Below are 21445 nucleotides of genomic sequence, written 5' to 3' on the forward strand. Positions count from 1 at the left end.
TGCTCACGCTGCCTTGGGGTGCAACACCCTCTGTGCAGTTCCATCCTCCACCATGACATCACAATGGCCCAGCGTGTCACAGCCCAGCCCAGCCTCATTGCAGCCAGCCAGCCTGCCAACCAGCCAGCCAGCCAGCCCTCCTCCTGCTGGGCAGTGGCAAGGAAGGGGCATCCATGGCATCCAGAGCCCCTTCCTGAACCCCCGCATGACACTCCTTTGGGGGAACCCCACCTGGCGGTAGAGTCCCCCCTCCCGCCAGCACCAACAGTAGCAGCTTTCTGGGGATGGCCGGTGCCAGCGGCTTTAATGACCTCAGGAGCGAGATTGAAGCCCTTGTGGCTGAAAACGAAGAGCTCAAACAGTTGTTCTACCTCCTGAAGGAGAACTACGAGCTCAAGTACGTCCTCCGGCACCACAGCAGTGATAGCACGTCCTCGGATGCTGAAGCTAACGGTAATGGCATAAGAAGGAGAGAGGTGGCCAAGAGGCTAGGGGCAGGAAAGGGGGAGGGTGGTCTTATGTGGCTTCTCACAGGTTGCTGCTTCTGTGGTAGTTGTTGCTGTCGGTGTTACATGCATTCAGGTTACAGGTACTTACTACGGTGAACCCTAGACTGGGGTTTCTTGACAAAATACATGAACTAGAGGAGGTCTGCCACATTGCTTTCTTCTGAGGCTGTGAGTGCTTGACTTGCCCAAGGTCATCCAGTGGGTTTCCGTGACAAAGCAGGGATTTGAACCCTGCCCAGCATTCAGAGCACTCAGCCACATTGGTCGTAGACAAATAGAGCTCTCTTGGCAAGACTTCTTAAGTCGTATTTCTTCAGAGGTGGCTCAACATTGCTTTCCTCTGTGGCTATTTCAGCTCTCAAATTGCTGGCTCCTTATGCCAAATCTTCTCACCACATTTGCCGTGCTTTTCTTTTAAGAGAAGACTGAGGCAAAGAAGATGTTGAGCAGTTCTACCTTTTCACTGTTCAGTCACTGTCATCGTCATCATCACTGTTGTCATCATCTTAATTTCTCCCTGTCTCTTCCCATGAATAGCCTTTTACCAATTTCCTTATGCAGCAGCCCTGTTTCATTGTTCTTCCCATTGCTCCAAATATAGCCCCAAAATAGCAATTTGTTGTCATTTTTAACCTTTCGAGCAAGCCTGAGCTCTGTTTTAGTTTTTCTGTCTTTCCCAAGTACTGGCAATTTATTTAAATACCTCTTCAGTGCTTTCTCCCTCCCTCCACCCCAATACTCAACTTGGTTGAATACTCTACCATAGCCTTTCTTGAGTGGTGTTGACAGCATGCAATATGGAGGTCACTAGGTTGGGAGAAGCTCCTGTAGCCAAAGTACCACTATGCCTTCAATTCCTCCCTCCCCCAGTGCCCAGCTAAATACTAAGAGGTCCAAGAGAACCCACAGGGACACACTTATCAAGCATTTTCCTGGCACCGTCCATCATTTCAGTCTACAATCAGGTCAAGAATTCAGAAATAATTGGGTCCAGAAAACCAGAGTCTCCCAGGGACAACCTGTCAGGGGTGACGACGGTGGGGTGAGACCCTTGTTGCCGTGCAGAGTGGGTTCCAAAAACCATCATCCCGGTCTCACCTCCTTCTCCAGGCTGTCTTCCCATGTGGAGAATCAGCACTGGTCAAACAAACACTCCAGCAGGCGAAGGGGGTCAGTTGAAAATCCAACTGTTGTTAAACTTTATTTACATAACTATTTACAGTTTCATTTCTCGGCTTCAGAGCATAGCATTCATAGTCCATCTCCAGAGAATGCTCACGCCGAACACACACACACAAATGACACACCCCTGCATTCCACAGACCAAGAAGGAAGTCCCGGTCAAACAAACTTGACCCCATTGGTCTTGTGATACGTCAATCAAAGCAGGTTCTTATTAACTCCATAACTACTGAAATGCCTTGCCGAAACTAACACAGAAGGCATTTCTAACAGCCTAGATTGATTTTAACATTTCACACAATTCACAATACCCTGACACAACCTATGCTGAATGCTTTCCGTTGTTTGAGTCTCTGCCTCCCTCAAAGGAGCACAAATGCAACAGTCAAATAATGGAGCCTCTGACTGTACCTGAAAGAAATGTACCAATGACACCAAAAAGGTGTGTTCTTTTTCTATCTGAAAATAGTCAAGGCCAGTGGGCAGGCAGGCATTCCATGAGATACCTATCCTGCTCTCAGCTTCATATTTAGCAAGCAGCAAGTATGGCAAAAACCCTTGGCTCATAATAAGGGTGGGCCCTTTTCCACATCTATATGGACCACAAAAGGGCAATGGACACTTTAGGACAACTTAGGACAATGGCCGAGCAGTAATATGGTGCAGAGTAGGCAACCACAAAGACTGCCGAGAGATGATACCTGCCCCAATCCAGTCCAGGTGGGTTATTGTGAAAATCAAAAGCAGGATCGTAGACCACTTGCTAGGCTGAAAACTGCTCTTCTGCAACATGCTCCCATGAATAGTTTCTTTGACATTTTTTATAACTATAGGAGACACTGCCACTTACTCAGGAGCCATCTTGGTCTTCCTTCCCCCACTTGTGAGGCTCACAGCCATTGAAGGGCTCAGCAAAAGGGCTTAGGTCCTCACTGGTGTCCAGAAGAAGGACGGTGAGGTGGCAGAAGAGTGGTCAGCACAGCAAACGGCCCCCGCCTCCAATCTGCTAGCCCTGCAGTGGGGTGCCACTTCCCACTCAGGCTGTTTTTTAACCAGGAGGCAAACGGCAGGTTCTTAGGCTCTGAGACATGATGATGATGATGGTGATGGTAACAAAAACAATAACAACAACAACACCTTATTTGTATTCTACCCTATCTCCCCGAGGAGACTCGGGGCAGATTTCAGTATACAGACACAAAGGCAAACATTCAATGCCTAGAAACAATGACACACAGACACACAGACAAAGGTAAAGGCTTCCCCCTTCGCCTCCAGCTCTGGGGAGTGGTGCTCATCTCCAGCTCTGGGGGAAATATGGCTGCCTTTTAAGGAAAAATACAAATATGGGGATAGAGAAAAATACAAATATGGGCCCGGGCTGTGGCGCAGACGGGAGAGCAAGCCAGTGCAATTAACTGCAATGAATCACTGTGACCAGGAGGTCATGAGTTCGAGGCCGGCTCGGAGCCTATGTTTGTTTGTCTTTGTTCTATGTTAAAAGGCATTGAATGTTTGCCTTATATGTGGAATGTGATCCGCCCTGAGTCCCCTTCGGGGTGAGAAAGAAGGGCGGAATATCAATGCTGTAAATAAAATAATAAAATAAATAGAGTGGGCTTAGGGGGCTCCCTACAACCTACGGACCATGCATTCTGTTCTGGATTTTATGAATTAGTCTCCTGTTTTAATATTGTATGTTTTTTGTATACTTTTTGCTGATTTTAACGATTGTTTTATTGCTATTGATGTTTTACTGGTATAATTGTTTTATAGTCGTGCTATTGATATTGATTGTCTTATCGGGCTAGGCCCCATGTGAGCCGCCCCGAGTCCCTTCGGGGAGATGGGGCGGGGTATAAAAACAAAGTTGTAATTATTATATTATTATTATTTCCCCCAAATAGCTAAACACTGTTCTGGTGTGGTGGCCCAGGGTGCACACCACTGTTCCTCCCCTCCCGCGTGTTCTTGGGAATGTGGGTAGAGGTGGTCGGCGCAGCCCATGAGCTTAACGGGACCTCCCTCTCTCTCTTTTTCCCTTTCTGTGTTCTTTGCAGCCATCATGCCTTCCAACGCCAACTATGCCGTCGCCAGAATACCCATGAGAGGCAGACCCCGGGGCTACTGCTTTGAGTGCCCCATCCCTTGGCACCCCCATTCCATAGTCCACACGCCAAGTAGCTCCCTCGTGCCCATGAGGTACCCCTATCGCCCTCCCCATGTCCCGGAACTCCTCGCCCTGCCCTGGCCCGACGGTAGTGGCCTGCAAGGGGACAGCACCGTTAGCACTGGCTCATTTGATTCCTCTCTGCCACTTACGTCAGATATGACCTATTCCTCCTGGTGGCCTTCAGGCTCAAGTCAATGGGATTCCACAGCTACCTCCGGGCCATTTTTTCCACAAACCACTTCCACATTTGACTCCGGCTCATTTCAGCCAACCTGGTCAACCGATACCACGGCTAGCTCTGGGTCATTTCAGCCAACCTGGTCAACCGATGCCACGGCTAGCTCTGGGTCATTTCAGCCAACCTGGTCAACCTATACCACGGCTAGCTCTGGGTCATTTCAGCCGTCATCACTGCTCAGCAGTGACTCGTTTAGCCCGCTCGTGCAACAACCCATCCCGACACAATGGGTACCCCTGCCTTCGGTTTTTGCCGCTCCGCCAAATTATGCACAACTGCCCGTGGCGGGGGCCTCTCCGATATCTTCGGGAAGTTTTCCATCAACCTTTAGTACCGGGTCATTTCCGTCGTCCCTGGGACAATACGATGTCACGGGTAGCTTTGGGTCATTTCAGCCACTCTCATCCTATGAGATCAGCTCAACCAGCGCTTTCCCATATCAGACCCTCCAGTCACAATGGGATGGGACGCTGGGCTCGATGTGTGCGCAGCCGCTCCTGCAGTCATTCGACACCACGGGTAGCAGCACGGGGTACTTGCCGACAGCCACACAACTAGCGGCTATGTCTCCTAGCTTTGGCACAGATGTGATTGCTGAAGCTCTTGAGGCTGTCCCGACTGCACAGAGCACCCCAGTCGCTGGTGGCTATGTTTACTATGGCCTTGACGGTTTCCCACTCGCACAGAGCACACCACAAAGAGTTTTTAACCTTTGCAGACCACCATTCGGTCAAGCTTTCAAATGCACACTGAGTCCGGTTGAAACTTTTGGTCCAGCAGCTGCTGTTTTTGATAGCAGCCCACTAGCCCTACAGAGCCCACCACAAAGGGGTTGTATCAACGTCCTTGCTGCTGGCATACTCCCACCGACCATAACCATGAGGGGCAGGCGTGGGGTTCCCGTTGCTCCTGCCGCACCACCCGCACCACCCGCGGTACCCCTTCAACTCACGGCCCTTCCCGCTGTAGCCCCCAGCCAGGCAGCGGTGCCAGGTTCATGGGACGCCGTGCCCTCCACGGCAACACCACCCATAGGGACCAGGACCGTGTTTCCAAGGGGCATGCCCTACTTCGTCCCAAACAACATGCAAAACCCACGTGCTTTCGTCCTGCAACCCCCACCTCCAGGAAGGAGGGCCAGGGCTCCCGCAGTGCCCCAGCCAGTTGCAACAGTGCCAGTCTGTCCTCCTCCAGCGGGCGTGAGCGTGAGGCCGAGGGACCGCATCTACGCTCCCACCGCAGCGAAGCCGGGTGACGGCAAGCCAAGAGGTAAGCGAGGCCAGAAACGCCCACGCACTCCAACACACATCCTGTGGGAAATGGGTATTCGTAATTTCCCGAATCATTATGGGCCGATCCTAATAGCACGACAAAGCCTTGTATGTTTTCCCAGCCGCATGACTAGAGCCAAGGAAGCAGCCACTGCCCTTGAGACCCCAAGCAGTAGTGAGTGAGGAAGTCAAGGGCGGAGGATCAATGGCTGAGCCCAGGGTGAGAGAGTGGGCAGTCCTTGGGAGAGGAGCCAGGCCAAGAACCCCCCCCCCCCAAGACATCGTGGAGCTGGAGAAAGGGGCAGGTGAGGAGGCCAGCAGCTGTGCCTAGGAGAGTTGAAGCAGGGGCCAAGGTACATAACTCAGGTACATAAGCGTGCTTATTGGTGCATGCCACTCAAACAGCAGTGGTAGAAGCATTTGTAGAACTGTGTTGTTGTATGTTTTCTGGGCTGTATGGCCATGTTCTAGAAGCATTCTCTCCTGACGTTTCGCCCACATCTATGGCAGGCATCCTCAGAGGTTGTGAGGTATGGAGAAGCTAAGCAAGGAAGGTTGATATATATCTGTGTAGAGTCCAGGGTGAGAGAAGAACTCTTTGTCAGTTGGAGGCCAGTGTGAATGTTGTGGTTAATCACCTTGATTAGCATTGAATAGGAGCCTCCGGTGGCCTAGGGGATAAAAGCCTTGTGACTTGAAGGTTGGGTTGCTGACCTGAAGACTGCCAGGTTCGAATCCCACCTGGGGAGAGCGCGGATGAGCTCCCTTTGTCAGCTCCAACTCCATGCGGGGACATGAGAGAAGCCTCCCACAAGGATGGTAAAACATCAAAACATCCGGGCAACGTCCCCCAGGCAACGTCCTTGCAGACGGCCAATTCTCTCACTCCAGAAGCAACTCAGGTTGCTCCTGACATGGAAAAAAAAGCATTGAATAACTTCATCTCCTGGTTTATTCCTGCCTGGGGGCACCCCATTTGCAGAACTGCTTACCACACAGCCCCATGAAACAGAGAAACAGCTTGATTATGTTCACAGAATTAAATCTAATTACACTAGAAGGAACAAAGTCCCAGGAGATGTGGTCGTAACCTATGTTAAAAGAAGCCTGGGAGATTCGATCTACAAATGGCAGCAAAAAGATCCCATTAAAATAAAGGACAAAAGAATAATTCTAATGAGAGACTTACCTCTGTAAAGTATTCAGAATAGAAAGAAATATGACTTTTTGACTAAATAAAAGAAGAAAGATTACAGATTTCAGTGGAGACTACCCGAAGGACTTCTGGTGACCTACAAAGGACAAGGATACTTATTAAATTCGGTGGTAAAGGCCCAAGAATTTTAGGAAAGCAACAAAGATGATTTAGAATCACAAGAAATGACAGATGAAATGTCCCTATCAAAGCATAAAGAACAACCAAAGGGACAACAAGAGATATTACACTAAGACTTTCTCAACAACTGGGACGATTATTAAAAGAAAAAGAAGCAGAAAAAGAAGGAGAACTAGATGAAGCGACAAGAAAGAGAAGCCCATCTGACAAAGATCCTGATCGGAGCACCAGAAATAATCAACTGGAAGAAATAATAATAATAATACACTTTATTTATTTTCAGCTGGAGGGATTCAGAGCGGACTACAGTACACATATAAAGCAAACATTAGATGCCTTTTTATATAGTGAACAACATACAGTACAATACACAGACAAAGATAAAGATTTTTCCCTTTTCAACTCCGGCGTCTGGAGGCGATGCTTAATTCCGGTCATGGGGAGGTGCTCTTGTTTCGTTTTTCCATGCCGGGGAGCCTGTTGCCTGTAGACTTCTTCAATTGTGTTGCCGGCTTGTCTGCATGGCATCTTTTTTGTCGCACCCCTAGGCTGCATAGACACCTTGAAAACCACTCTGGAGCCCAGAATATAAGCAATCAAGCTGTTTATTGGGGAATAAAAGTAAGCACAAGCAAATAAAGTTCAAAGTCAATAGAGTGGATAAACCACAAAGTAAAACATTTATCCGTGCAAGAAAGTTACTCAAGGTTATGGTCCAAACTGGAACTGGGCTCAGTCTCACAAGAAGTATCAGAAGTAGTCCACACAGAGTTCACTTCCCAATCAGGAAACAACAGGAAGCCACAAGAAGTTATTGCGCCAAATTGCTATGTGTGTGTGTGTGAGGAAATCCTTGCAAAGTTCTTGCATGAGATCTCGGCAAAAAGGGAGTTGAGCTTTTTGCAGAGGCAAGCCACGCCTCAAACAATGTATCGGTTTGCTGGCAGATGGCTCGTTTGTCAGTTGGAAATCTGAGCTTGTAGGGAGAGCACAGAAAAGACAGGCTTCTAGCTACGGTCAAGTAGCAGTTTTAAATATGCTATGCTGTATATATTGAATGCTGATTGATTAGTTATTGATCCTACGCAACTACAAGGACATTGTACGATTGCTGAACTGTTTATTTGACTTCAACTCAACAAGTAAAGTTTCCTTTGTTCTTTCAATTCCTCTGCCTGGTCTGAGTCTTTTGCACATGGTGTTAACTGGACGCTGCTGGTTCCGCTATACACTCACCTGCTAACAGAAGCAAGAACCAGACTCAAAGTAATCCAAGAGAACTGTAATCCACACAGCAAGGAAACAGGAAGGCTTAACTGGAATCAAGGTTCAGCAAGGAAGAATCTCGACTTGAAAGTCACAGATGCAAGAACACGGAGGCAAAGATCTTTCTCACTTGAATTGCAATGTTGACACCTCTGCGGTGCAGAGAAAGCAAGAAGTATTTAAGCAGTCTCCCTGCCCAAGCTTGCAGAGGTGATCTCGGGTGTGACGGTGGTTTCCCAGCACCTGATAGTGTTGGGGACCTTAACATCCATGATGAGGTCACCTTAACAGGTGCAGCTGAAGACTTAATGGTTGCCATGTCGACCATGGGGCTGTCCCAAGTGATATCTGGTCCCACCCATCAAGCTGGACACACTTTTGACCTGGTATTTGTTGCGATGGACAGTGGGGTCAGAGTGGAAGAGCAAAATATTATTCCGTTGTCATGGTCTGACCACCACCTGATCAGTTTAAGACCGTCTCCTCGAACTTCCGCAGGGTTGCGGGACCCATTAAGATGGTCCGCCCCAGGAGACTTATGGAGCCTGATGGATTCCTGAGATCTCTTGGGGATTCTCCTGTCTTGGGTGCTGACGATCCTGTTGATGCCCTAGTAGACCGCTATAATAGCGAGATGTCTAGGGCAATTGACACGATCGCTCCTGAAAGTCCTCTCTCGTTGCGCAGAGTCACTTCGGCTGCCTGGTTCTTGGAGGAGTTGGCGGTGATGAAATGCTCGAGAAGGAGACTAGAATGCATCTGGCGGATTACTTGTGATGTATCTGACCAAGCACGGGCTAGAGCCGCTATTAGGCCCTACTCCGCGGCTTCGCGGGCAGCCAGGAAGGCTTTCTTGACTGCCCACATGGCATCTGCAACAAATAGACCATTAGACTTGTTCCGGGTTGTCGGGGAGCTCCTCCACCCTCCTGAGGGGGGAGGGGTACCCGAAGACCCGGCAACTCGGTGCAACGAATTCACGCACCATTTTGCAGATAAAGTCGCTCAGATTCGCCTTGAGTTGGACGCCAGCTTAAATGCAATGCCAAACGAGTTGACCGGGGCACCTGTCTGTCCATATTTGTGGAATTCGTTTCAGCCTGTTCACCTGGATGACATGGACAAGATCCTTGGAGCTTTGAGGGCGACCACTTGTGCCATGGATCTTTGCCCTTCTTGGCTCATAAAATCGGCCAGAGGAGGATTGGGAGATTGGTTTATGAGTATAATTAATGCCTCTCTGGTTCAAGGCAAATTTCCATCAGCCCTAAAACAGGCTAGAGTGAGGCCAATCTTGAAGAAAGCCTCTCTTGATTCGACCATCCTAAATAACTACTGACCAATCTCAAATCTTCCTTTTTTGGGCAAGGTCCTGGAGCGGGTGGTTGCCTCTCAGCTCCAGGGGTTCTTGGATGACACTGATTTTCTGGATCCATCACAATCCAGCTTTAGACCTGGTCACAGTACTGAGATGGCTTTGGTCGCCTTGGTGGATGACCTCCGCAGAGAGCTGGACAGGGGGAATGTGACCCTGCTGGTTCTCTTGGACATCTCAGCGGCTTTCGATACCATCGACCATGGTATCCTTCTGGGACGGCTCTCCAGGATGGGCCTTGGGGGTACTGCTCTGCAGTGGCTCCAGTCCTTCCTGGAGGGCCGGTCCCAGTTGGTGAAGCTGGGGGACACCTGCTCGGATTCCTGGCCATTGACCTGTGGGGTCCCGCAAGGTTCTATTTTGTCCCCCATGCTTTTTAACATCTACATGAAACCGCTGGGAGAGGTCATCCGGAGTTTTGGAGTGTGGTGCCATCTCTATGCAGATGACACCCATCTCTACTACTCTTTTCCACCAAAATCCTAGGAAGCCCCTCAGATACTGGACCAGTGCTTGGCAGCTGTGATGGGCTGGATGAGGGTGAATAAGCTGAGGCTTAATCCTGACAAGACAGAGGTCCTCCAGGTCAGTCGTACGTCCGATCGGGATATTGGGTGGCAACCTGTGCTTGACGGGGTCGCACTCCTGAGGACGCAGGTCCGCAGCTTGGGGGTCCTCCTGGACTCAACGCTGACGCTTGATGCTCAGGTGCCGGCGGTGGCCGGGAGGTCATTTGCACAACTAAAACTTGTGCACCAGCTACAACCATACCTCATGAAGTCTGACTTGGCCACGGTGGTCCATGCCTTAGTTACCTCTAGATTGGACTATTGTAATGCGCTTTACGTGGGGCTGCCTTTGAAGACTGCCTGGAAACTTCAATTAGTCCAATTCTTGGCAGCCTTGTTTCTAACTGGAGCCCGATATAGGGAGCAGTCTACTCTTCTGTTTAAGGAGCTCCACTGGCTGCCGTTCATTTTCTGGACCCAATTCAAAGTGCAAGTGATTACCTACAAAGCCCTGAACGGTTTGGGACCCTCCTACCTTTGTGATTGTCTCTCCCCCTACAAACCTGCATGATCTTTTCAGTTGTCGGGGGAGGCCCTCCTCTCGCTTCCGCCGCTGTCACAAGCGTGGTTGGTGGGGACGAGAGAGAGGACCTTCTCTGTAGTGCCCTCCCGGCTCTGGAACCCGCTCCCTAGGGAGATCAGACAAGCCCCTATCCTGATGGCATTTCGGAAGAGCCTAAAAACCTGGCTTTTCACCCAGGCCTTTGGTTAAGATCACCCATCCCATCATAATTATAATTATATTCCTCAACCTTTTTGTATTGGTTGCACTTCTCCTGGTTACTTGACATTAGCTCAGGGCTCCTCTCATCCCAAATTGAATCTGTGGCACTTTATCTATGCTTATGAGTTCGCTACTTATAATGTGCACTTTGCTAATCTACCATGACAACCTCACTGTTTTTAATTCTATGTTTTTAGTAAGTGTGTTTCATTTTTTTGGTTAATGTTTAAATATTATAATTGGTGTATGTTATTGTATATTGATGTACTGTACATTGTTTTGTTTTGTATCTGCTATTTCTGTGAGCCGCCCCGAGTCCCCTCCAGGTGGCGGGATATAAATAAACTTATTATTATTATTATTATTATTATTATTATTATTATTAATAATAATAATTAAGGAGATTTCAAGGCTATTGTTCCAAGGGAGAGCTCCTTCTCATGGGAAAGCTGCTCATTAGCGCTCCTTTGAACCAGACGTTGACTCCTTCGTAAACATTCCCTCTGGCTCCGTCCCTGGGTAAACATCTCCCTTCTGTCAAATCCATCCTCCTCCTCCCGGCTAACATGCCCATCTGGCCTTTGCTGAACTGGCCTTGACTGGGAACAGGAATGTAGCTCAGAGTGCCTGCTTGCAACCTCATCTCTGGTTCCAGAATCCTCTGCTGGAATCAATTCAGGCAAAAGTAGCTGAATTTCAGGCCTAAAATCCAAGTCTTGAATGGGGCCAAAGTCTGGCTCCAGCTCAGGATGAGCTACAACACTTTTTACCTTTCTAGCAAGGCGGTACCTATTGATCTACTCACATTTCATGCTTCCCAACTGCTGGGTTGGCCGGAGCTAGGGCTGACAGTGGGAGTTCACCTTGACTTGTGCCTTCGAACTGCCAACCCTCTGGTCAGCAGATCTCCTGCAGCTAGCGGTTTAATGCTTTTAACACCATTATGAAGAAACTAACAATAATCTCAATCAACATAAATGGTCTGAATTCTGCAAACAGATGACGTAAAACTTACACTACCTGAAAAATGTTCAAGCTGATGTGATTGCAGTCCAAGAATCACACATTAAAAATACAAAGAAAATCTCTGATATAAAAAAAACTGGGAAAAGAATTTATAACATCCAATAGGAAGAAGAAAAATTGATTAGTATTATACATCAAAGAAACCAGGAGACCTCGAAAATTAAAGAAGATCAAGAAGGGAGATATCAAATGGCGTTAATACAAGTAGTAGGAAAAAAATAATAATTAATGTCTATGCCCCAATTTTTTCAGGAATTGGAAGCCAAATGGTATGCACAAATAAGAATATTTATGTACCTGAGTTGCTGCCTTTTCCTCTAGGGAAGACATGGGCAAACTTGGGCCCTCCGGGTGTTTTGGACTTCAACTCCCACCATTCCTAACAGCCTACCGGCTGTTAGGAATGGTGGGAGTTGAAGTCCAAAACACCCGGAGGGCCCAAGTTTGCCCATGCCTGCTCTAGGGATACCATCTCCAGTAAAAACGGTCCTATCAGCCTGGACAAAGTGGATCCTTCTCCCTTTTGGTTCCTAGTTTACAGGTCTCCCTTCAACCCCAATAAGACTTTTAACCCGACATGCAAATCGAATTGATCTTTCAAACAAACATTGAATGTAAGATAGGGTGGAAGGTTTGCAACGCCCACCCTCAATATTCCAGGTTCCCATTTGCATGGTTGGCATCCCATCATGCCTGACAAAAGTGTGGCCTCCCATTAAGAACTGGTACGATGCGCTAGGAAAGATGGGGCGGCACACTTTGGGAATTATGTGCTTTATCTTTACGTTGACCTAGCCCCCAAACGGCTTCAGATGCCCACAGATTGAAGCTAAGGATCCCAGGCACCAGGCCTGTAGCGAGGGGGCGGATTTAGGGGTTCAAACCCCACCCCAAAATTTTTCAGGTTATAAAAAAAACCTCGTTTACTCATGAATTTTAACTGGTTAACCAAATCCCCATGCTAAGTCTATGAGACGCAAAACATTAAGAGTCCCTCCAGGCACTATTTCAAGCAGATATTGACAGATTTGTAGCGGGGAGAGGTGTGTGCTAGGGGTTCAACCCCCCCCCCCCCCAAATTTTCAAAACACCTCCCGAAATTTTTTTCTGGCTACGGCCCTGCCAGGCACCCCAGCTTGAAGCTTTCAGGCATCCCCAAATTCAGAAGTTTCATGTCACTTGACCAAGCCAAACTTTCTGCCATCTCACACTTTGTGCTTGCTTCCAGCTTAACTCCACTTAGCCAGGCTTTCCCTGGCCTTTCAAATCCAACACCTGAGGGAATGCATAAGCACACCAGGCACAAAAGGAGGTAAGTCCTCCACTATTTGTAGAACTGGCCTTTGTCGGACCCCTCTGTTACTCCTGTAGAGAGCTGCACAAGACTGAAAGTCTCATGTCTTTCCGGGTTTTACGTTTGTGTTAGCTGAACAGAAGCTTTACAAGAAGGTGGTTGTCCAAAACAAAGCTCTACAAGGGTTGAATTAAAACTGATGCCATCCACCTTGGTAACACCTCAAGAAATGTTAGTCCTGGTCTGTGGCAGGTCCTGGCTTGTTCAGTAGACTCTCCTCTACAGTTAGGTCCATTGGGGGGAAGCCTTAGCATTGAACGGTTGTGTTGTTAAAATGCGAAGTATAGAACCCTGCACAGACCGTCGGTCAATGCAACTTAATGTGCAGTCACTGAATTCTTGACCGCAGAAGGTGTCACCCCAAAGGAGATTCATCAGAGAACGCAAGCTGTTTATGGTGATTGTGTTGATGTGAGTCCTGTGCATCGTTGGGCGAGTAAGTTTAAAGATGTTGAGGTGGGAACATATGACTTGCGTGACAAACAAAGAATTGGACATCCTGTGACAGCAACCACCAAGTTTCACAATCAAAAGGTGGACAGATTGATTCAGGGCGATCATTGTATTGCTCAGAGAGAAATTTCAAGCAGAATCGGCATTTCACAAGAAAGTGTGGGTCACATTAGTGCTTTGCTTGGCTGTTGGAAGATCTGTGTATGATGGGTCCTGTGAGACACCGGTCGCAGAAACAGAGTGTCGACTTCTTCTGTGACGGCTTCAGAAAACCCGTTCGTCGTTGGCAGAAATGCATCCAATTGTCTAGTGATTATGTGGAAAGGTGAACAGTGGTAGTTAAAGAGCACATTCTAAGGATAATTTCTGTGTTTGGTTTATTAAAATATTCCCATCCAAATCCAAGTAACGAAGGTGGAGGCATTACTTTTCATTCAACCCTCGTAATATATAGAACCACAGCAGAGCAAAGGGTTTTAAAAAAGTTAATCTGTTTGAACGTGCCGTTCTGTAGCATGAACTCGCTTTTGCAAGCATTTGGCTTCCAGAAATACGTATTTAGAGTGCGGGAAACATACGACTGATCTCTCTCCCATCCCTCCAAAACCTGCAATATCCCTCCGAGTCTCACGAATGTGGGAGTCCATATTTTAGGGGGTTGTGTTGTAAGTAAGCACAATATGTGGGATGCATTAGCACAGGGCCTTTCCCTTGCCAGCTGCATGCTTGCTGGTACACGTAGAAAGAGAATGCAGGGAGAGTTTAGTGTAGGCAGTGAGGCGGTCTTAAGAGTGGTCAAATACCGGGATTGCGCATTCAATCCAACATCAACCATTTTGACTGACAGCAGCAATACCAGCTCTCAAAATCTGTTTCATTCTGGACCCGCCTTAAATTTCCAAAATCAGACTACACTGGTTGCATCCCGGAAAGAGCAGAGAGGAGAGCCAACAAGAGGTCTGGGGGTGGGGGGAGCCTGTCCGGGGCCCCGTCTTGCCGCCAAAGGTAGTGGTCCCTGACCAGGTTGAAACGCCGTGCTCCCCACTGGGAGGGATACAGTCCAGGTGCAATGCGCCAGTCCCGAGTGTGAGGCAGGGTGCGAAGGGATCCCCTCCGTTGAGCCTGACTGGGGATCTCCTTGCAGAAAAGACCACGCAGGAGCGGATCATCGGTGAGATTGCCTTCCAACTGGACCGCCGGATCCTTGCCAATATCTTCCCCAACCGGACCCGACTCTATGGTTTCACTGTCAGCAACGTACCCGATAAAGTCGCCCAGGTGAGCGTGCGTGTGCAACAGGCCCGGTTCTTCATGGACGCCGCTGAAGCCCTCGCCTTGGGGGTAGCGCATTCCTGGGCGCACCCGAAGCAGTGGCGGTGGCGAGGGCAGGCGGCGGCAGGGGCGGGTAGCAGTGGCGGCAGCGACCACTGGGTTGCTCGCCGCGGAACCAGGATGTATTTTGTAATCTCGTGATATTTTGTGAGATCTCGCGAAATGTCGTGAGATTTCTGGGAGATTTTGCAAGATTTCTTCAAGATCTCACGGAAATCTCACAAGATCTCACGGAAATCTCACAAGATCTCACGGAAATCTCACAAGATCTCACAGAAATCTCACGAGATCTCGTGAGAATACAAGCTACTTCCTGGTTCTGCGGCGAGGTCACTGCCGCCGTCGCTGCTGCCTGCCGCCGCCGCCGATAAATTTGGGATGGGGGGCGTAATTTCGGGCGGGGGCGCGCGGCCCTAGTTTGGCTTACCACCTGGAAAAACCTAGGGCCGCTCCTGGTGTGCAAATGTATGAGACAGAAGATTCCTCCTCCTCCCCACTTCAAAATTAGGTTGGCTTATCAAAGCAGACTTCTTTAAAACTGCAACATGGCTTTTGACCCTTCAATGCGAGAAAGGGCGGGTGGAACGTCTGAGAGTCTGCAAAACACGTCTGCCTATAGACCAGAGCATTACAAACATTTCATTTTTAGACATGCGTCATTTCGTGACACAGCTATTCAGTTTTATTATGAAACCGGAGGTTAAACCAACTTCGTATAAGAGATATACACACATGCATAAATTGCAATAATTATATGTATGAAGATACAGCATATTGTTGGAGAAATCTGCCTGTCAAGTTCGTTTGGGCACAGCCGAGAGAAGAGGTGGGCAGCAGATTTAGACTTCAGCACTTTACTATTCGCAAAATGGTGGTGATACAGGGCCGACACATAGGTGTTTGGTTTCTGTTGGGTCTGCCTTACCAATTAAAAATGGTCTAAATCTTACTGAAGACTAAAAAGATAATGATATAGGAATATACTACTTTATAATTGAATTTGCTGCGCTTCTGTAACCATTGCTTGCAAAACGGGGGGAATGTGAGGACGGCTGATCTGTAGGACAATTTTGACCCCTTACCTAGAATCTTTGCTCTGAATTTGTTGATAGAAGATCTCTGTTTGATATTCGCTCAACATAGCTGACTAGAACAAAACTACAAGGCTAGGTTATACAAATAACTGTGAACCCGTTGAGACAGCTTATGCAAACGGTTATGACATTTGCCATACTAGATTGTATTTACATGATCTGGACTATGGATGTTTCACCTGATTTAATTATTAATGCCTAAGGATTGCATAGTCAGTAAAATTCCATTGTTAGTTAGCCTTCTGCGCATGCTTGTAAAATGCTATAACTGGAAGTTCACCCCGACGGGGGGTGTGGCGGTTCCTTTTTTCACCGTGAGCTGATACTGTCACCACTAATTTGCAAATAGTTCTGAAATCAAAATCTGATGTTCATCTCTTCTCTGTCATAAATCAGAGCCAGGGGTCAGGGTGCGTGATGGATGGGTTTCTTCAAACACCATCGAGCAATCATGCTCTGGACCAGCATCCTGATGAATTGGTGAATTTCTGCCCTCACCAATTCCTCCAAAGTCAGACTCAAAGACATCTGCAGTTTGAAGTTCAAACATCTATTTAATATTTACAAAGATATATTTACATAACAGCAAAAGCCATCACTAGAAGCTGGCATTCTTCCCTTTGCCTCTCAGCTCGGCACACACAGCTCAACAGAGAGATAAGAAGGCACATTCCTTAGTCCGAAGGAAGTTCTGACCTCCAAGGCTGGAAATCATGTCTCATAGGTCACAGCAGGCTGTCAGTCAAACTGGCCTGCTGTTAACTGTTTCATTGCTGAAACACACACTTGCAAAACAGCAGAAACACTTGATTTACATTTCATATACACACAACCAAAATCCAACATTCTCTCAGCTGCGTCCAAACGAACTGGACAGGCAGATTTCCTTAACAATAGTTTATGAAAATGTTTCATTTATACTTTTGCAAAAAATACAATTTATTGCTTATTTCACATAGACTTAGAGGCTTCTCGTTATATTTGTGTGGCATACTTATGTACTGCAGGCGACACACCAACTAATATGTTGCAATACAGTTTGGAAAAATCTGCTATACACTGCTGCTGCTTTCTCTACTTTTTTCCAAGAAAGAGGGCAGATCCTGCATTTTCATTTCACTCCCTGGCTGCACCTCTGGGGAGGGTGAGGGGTAAGGCCACTTGCAAAGATGGCCGGGGTTGGACTGGGTGGCCCTTGTGGTCTCTTCCAGCTGCACGAGTAGGAGCCATGAAGGGGCCACAGTGGCCAGTGAGAGGAAACTGTACTGCGCCAGGACTGGCGTGGGCATAACGAAGCCCTGGGGAACACTTTTGTGGCTCCTGAAGTGGTCAACCAACCTTCTACGGCAGGCCCGTAGCCAGGATTTTGATTCGGGAGGGCCTGGGATTTTGGTTCGGGGGGGGCTGGGTCTGGACGAGAGCACGTCTACCCTAGCAAACCTTTTGTATCGTTATCCCAGTACCCCCATGCATATGGGATATATTGAGCATGGTGATCAGATCATGATAGGAATAAACATATTAATTTAAATCAGGGGTCCCCAAACTAAGGCCCGGGGGCCGGATGAGGCCCTCCAAGGTCATTGACCTGGCCCCTGTCCTAAACTTTAGACTTAGGGTTGACCTAAGTCTACCTGGTCTTTGGAGGTCTTTTTGCTTACCTATGGTCTTAGGAGATCATCTAGATGTTCTTTGAAGGTCTCTTTGCTTAGCTACAGCCTTATGAGACCATCTAGATGGCTTTGGGAGGTCACTTTTCTTACCTATGGTCCTACGAGACCGTCTAGATGGCCTTTGAGGGTCCCTTTCCTTACCTATGGTTTTATGAGATTGTCTAGATGGCCTTTGGGGGCCCCTTTCCTTACCTATGGTCTTATGAAACCATCTAGATGGTCTTTGAGGGTCCCTTTCCTTACCTATGGTCTTATGAGATCTTCTAGATGGTCTTTGGAGGTCTCTTTGCTTACCTATGGTCTTATGAGATAGTCTAGATCAGGGGTCCCCAAACTAAGGCCCTTCAAGGTCATTGACTTGGCCTCTGTCCTAAACTTAGGGTTGACCTAAATCTGAAATGACTTGAAGGCACACAACAACAACAATCTTAATTTTGGACTATTTCATCATAGTCCAGCCCCCCAACAGTCTGAGGGAGTGTGAATCGGCCCTCCACTTAAAAAGTTTGAGGACCCCTGGTTTAAATAATAAATGTAACGCCTTTTCGCAGACCACCCTGAGAATTTCAGGGGGGCTGAAGCCCCTCAAGCCCCCCCCCCCAACTACATGCCTGTCCTATGGCATCCTCCCCCTTTTTGGTTTTGAAAAAGGATCAGTCTTGACCCTACAAACATGTGTAAACATACCAAAATACTCCCTAGGGCCCAGTACATATAGGAGATTTTCCTGGGAGGATCGAGGTGACCACGGACGGAAGAAAGGAATGAGGCGGTCCCGAAGATATAATGGTCCTTGGCCATTTCGAGCTCTAAATGTCAGGATCAGTATCTTGTAAGAGATCCAATGTTCTATTGGTAGCCAATGCAGTTGTTTCAGAATTGGTGTAATATGGGATGATCCCGCTAGCAGCCTGGCCGCCACATTTTGGACCATTCGGATCTTCTGGGTTTTTGTCTTCGGAAGGCCAGCGTATAAAGAAATGTTGTGCTATTTCTTAGAAAAAACTGTCTTTGCTTTTGTATTTTATAAATGCCTCCATTAGAAAACGCATAAGGATGTGGGTGAACTACAATTTCCAGAATCGTGGATCAATCCTCCCCAAATCCTGCCAGTATTCAAAGTTGTGTCTGTGTGCCAAGTTTGGTCCAGATACGTCGTCGTCCAGGTTTAGTGTTCTCTGTGTTGTGGTTCAGATAAAAGTGAACTACAACTTCCAAATTCCTGGGGCAATCACCCAAAACACTAGGTAGTATTAACAGTTAGCTTGTTGGGTCTGTGTGCCAAGTTTGGTCCAGATCAGACATTCGCTGGGTTCAGTGCTCTCTGGATGCAGGTGAACTACAACTCCCAAAATCAAGGTCCATTCCCACAAACCCCTGAAGTATGTTCAGTTGGTCATGGGGCTTCTCTGTGCCAGGTTTTGTCCTGGTCCATTGTCGATGGGGTCACGGCATCTCTGGATACAGGTGAACTACATCTCCCAAAATCAAGGTCCATTCCCACAAACCCCTGCAGTATGTTCAGTTGGTCATGGGGCTTCTCTGTGCCAGGTTTGGTCCTGGTCCATTGTCGGTAGGGATCACGGCAACTCTGGATACATCTCCCAAAATCGAAATTATAATTGGCCGCCGGACCAGGTGCTTAGTATGTGGTACACAAAAAGGTTTGAGGATCTGGGCATTTTGGTGGGCTTTTGGCTGCCTCAAGAAATCCCAGGTGTCAGGAGGCAATGGGAAGGACGGCCCTGCTAACAGGCTCCACTGGGAAGGCGCTCTCTGTCTCTCCGTCTTACCATCTCTCTCCCCAAACCGGGGTCCAAGTCCCAGCCTGGCCTCACTGATACCTCTTACCCTTCTTCCACCAGGACCAAGCTAACACTATGCAGAGAATGACCCCAGAAGAGTCCGCCGCTGCCTTGGAGCGCTACAGCAACATCATGGAGCGCCTGAAGCCCCTTGGCTTTGAGGCGGAGGTCCACCCCAAGCAGATGGAGCACATCATCAACACCTTCGGCATTCTCCGAGATCGGCCAGATAGCAACGACCAAGACGCCGCCGCTTACAACAATGTCGGGTACCTGAGGAACGTGATCAAAGAGTCGGCAACCCCGGAACTGCGCAACACCTGCATGCTGCTGCTTGACTGCCTCTACCAGCTCTCGCAGGAAGACGGGAAACCCCTGTTCCTCTGGTGAACCCCCCCACTCCCTCCCCTCACCCCTCCCTCCCTCCAGGAGTGTCTCACTGCCAAAGCAATAAAACACCTGGAAATGGCTGGCTAAAGCACCCAGTTTCTGTCTCTTTCTGTGGTCCCACGATCAGCATCAGGTGGGAGAGATCCCTGCCCACTGCCCCCGCCTGGCCTGCTTCCCACACAGTTGCCCACGGCCCCAGAAAGCTTGCCATGCGCCTGTTCTGAGTTCCAGGATATGGCCATGAAGGGCAAGCAGTTGTGAGGTTGTTGGGGGAGCAGCAAGGATTCACAGAAGCATGGAATTGGAAGAGAGCCTAACATTAACCCTGTCCTGGTATTTATTTATTTACGGTATTTATATTCCGCCTTTCTCACTCGGAAGGGGACTCAAGGCGGATCACATTACACATATAAGGCAAACATTCAATGCCTTAACATAGAACAGAGACAGAGACAAATGCAGGCTCCGAGCTGGCCTCGAACTCATGACCTCTTGGTCAGAGTGATTTGTTGCAGCTGGCAGCTGGTTCCTCACCAGCCTGCGCCACAGCCCGGCTCAGGTAGCTCAGGAAGTGGCTGAGGATTTTTCTGATTTCTCTGATAAGAGATTTGATGGGTTTCAAAGTGAAGAGTCTGTCAGTGTTAGGACAGAATTGCAGGCAGATGAGGTCGATGTTTTGGATTCCACTGGGGAAAGTAGAAGTTCCAGGTCCCTTGGGAAATGGCCTTTGGCTGATGGGGAGTTTTCACGAGAAAGCTTGAGAACGGAAGGAGTAAAAAATAGACTAATTAGATGCTCTGTGTTGTGGTTCAGACTGATGATGAAGGGGATTTGGGTTTATGCACGCTGACCAAAGCAATGCTGAAGAGAGAAATCGTGAAGGCTCTGATGCTGGAAATGTTCAAGGCTCTGTCTCTGTCAGAGAGGCCGCAGACTAGCGAGGAAACAGAAACTAATGATAAGGATGATCTTTCCCAGGAGTTCGAACATAAAAAAGTTCCAGGTGTTTCTGGCAGTGACTCAGAGGAGTCTTGTTTAGATAGAGATACAAGATTAAGGTAAAAGGTTCATCTCCCAGACGTTTCCTTAGAATCGCTAACAAACGCGTGGGAACTCAAGGACAGAGAAATGCTTTTTTGGATTGTAAACATAGGTAACTATGGGAGAGACAGGGAAAGATTTCAAATGAAGCAATGCTGATTTTTGGAAGCACATCTCCTACCTTGTCTAAGGATTCTTGTTTATATTCATGCCTGGAATCTGTGTTTTGGATTTTACGCTGAAGTTCATGTTGCCTTGTTTTCAGGACTGATTTCCTATATCAGAGACTTGGGACTATATTCTGCAAATTGCTTTTACCTCTGGATTATAGCCTTTTTGACTGACTGCCTTTGCATTTGGATGTTTGCCTTCTTTACTGCTTTTTATTCAGACTTTGCTATCTTTTATCAATAAACTGTTTAAGCTTAGCCTGCTGTGGTGAAGCGTGTGTTAAGAGCAAGGTGAACCAGTGCTGAGACGCAACCTTCTGAGAGTCTCCATGAAAAGACCTTGAAGCCCAGGTACGTTGGACATGATCTCATGGCTCCTTGGTCAGGTTTAAATTAAGGAGTGCTGGCTTCAGGTCGTTCAGAGGAGACATCATTGCCACAGGAATGGCTCTTCTGTCTCTCCT

General features: G+C 48.0%; 1 protein-coding gene across 1 annotated transcript; it reads left to right on the top strand.

Annotated features, from left to right (window-relative positions):
* The first annotated feature begins 104 nt into the window (after nt 1-104).
* LOC103281520 (speriolin) lies at nt 105-19861 on the top strand. The gene is made up of 4 exons (XM_062979820.1): nt 105-453; nt 3752-5371; nt 14621-14754; nt 19441-19861. The coding sequence occupies exons 1-4, from the start codon at nt 285-287 to the stop codon at nt 19768-19770; spliced, it is 2253 nt and encodes a 750-aa protein (XP_062835890.1). The 5' UTR covers nt 105-284; the 3' UTR covers nt 19771-19861.
* The last annotated feature ends 1584 nt before the right edge of the window (nt 19862-21445 follow it).

The sequence above is a fragment of the Anolis carolinensis genome, chromosome 4 (genome assembly GCF_035594765.1).
Source record: "Anolis carolinensis isolate JA03-04 chromosome 4, rAnoCar3.1.pri, whole genome shotgun sequence".
NCBI lineage: Eukaryota > Metazoa > Chordata > Lepidosauria > Squamata > Dactyloidae > Anolis > Anolis carolinensis.

What these genes read in the sequence shown, in the direction of transcription:
- LOC103281520 (XM_062979820.1), top strand. Translation starts at nt 285, where the DNA reads ATGGCCGGTGCCAGCGGCTTTAATGACCTCAGGAGCGAGATTGAAGCC. An exon ending in GGGTGACGGCAAGCCAAGAG is followed by an intron (nt 5,372 to 14,620) that starts GTAAGCGAGGCC and finishes ATCTCCTTGCAG; the next exon opens with AAAAGACCACGCAGGAGCGG. An exon ending in TACCCGATAAAGTCGCCCAG is followed by an intron (nt 14,755 to 19,440) that starts GTGAGCGTGCGT and finishes TTCTTCCACCAG; the next exon opens with GACCAAGCTAACACTATGCA.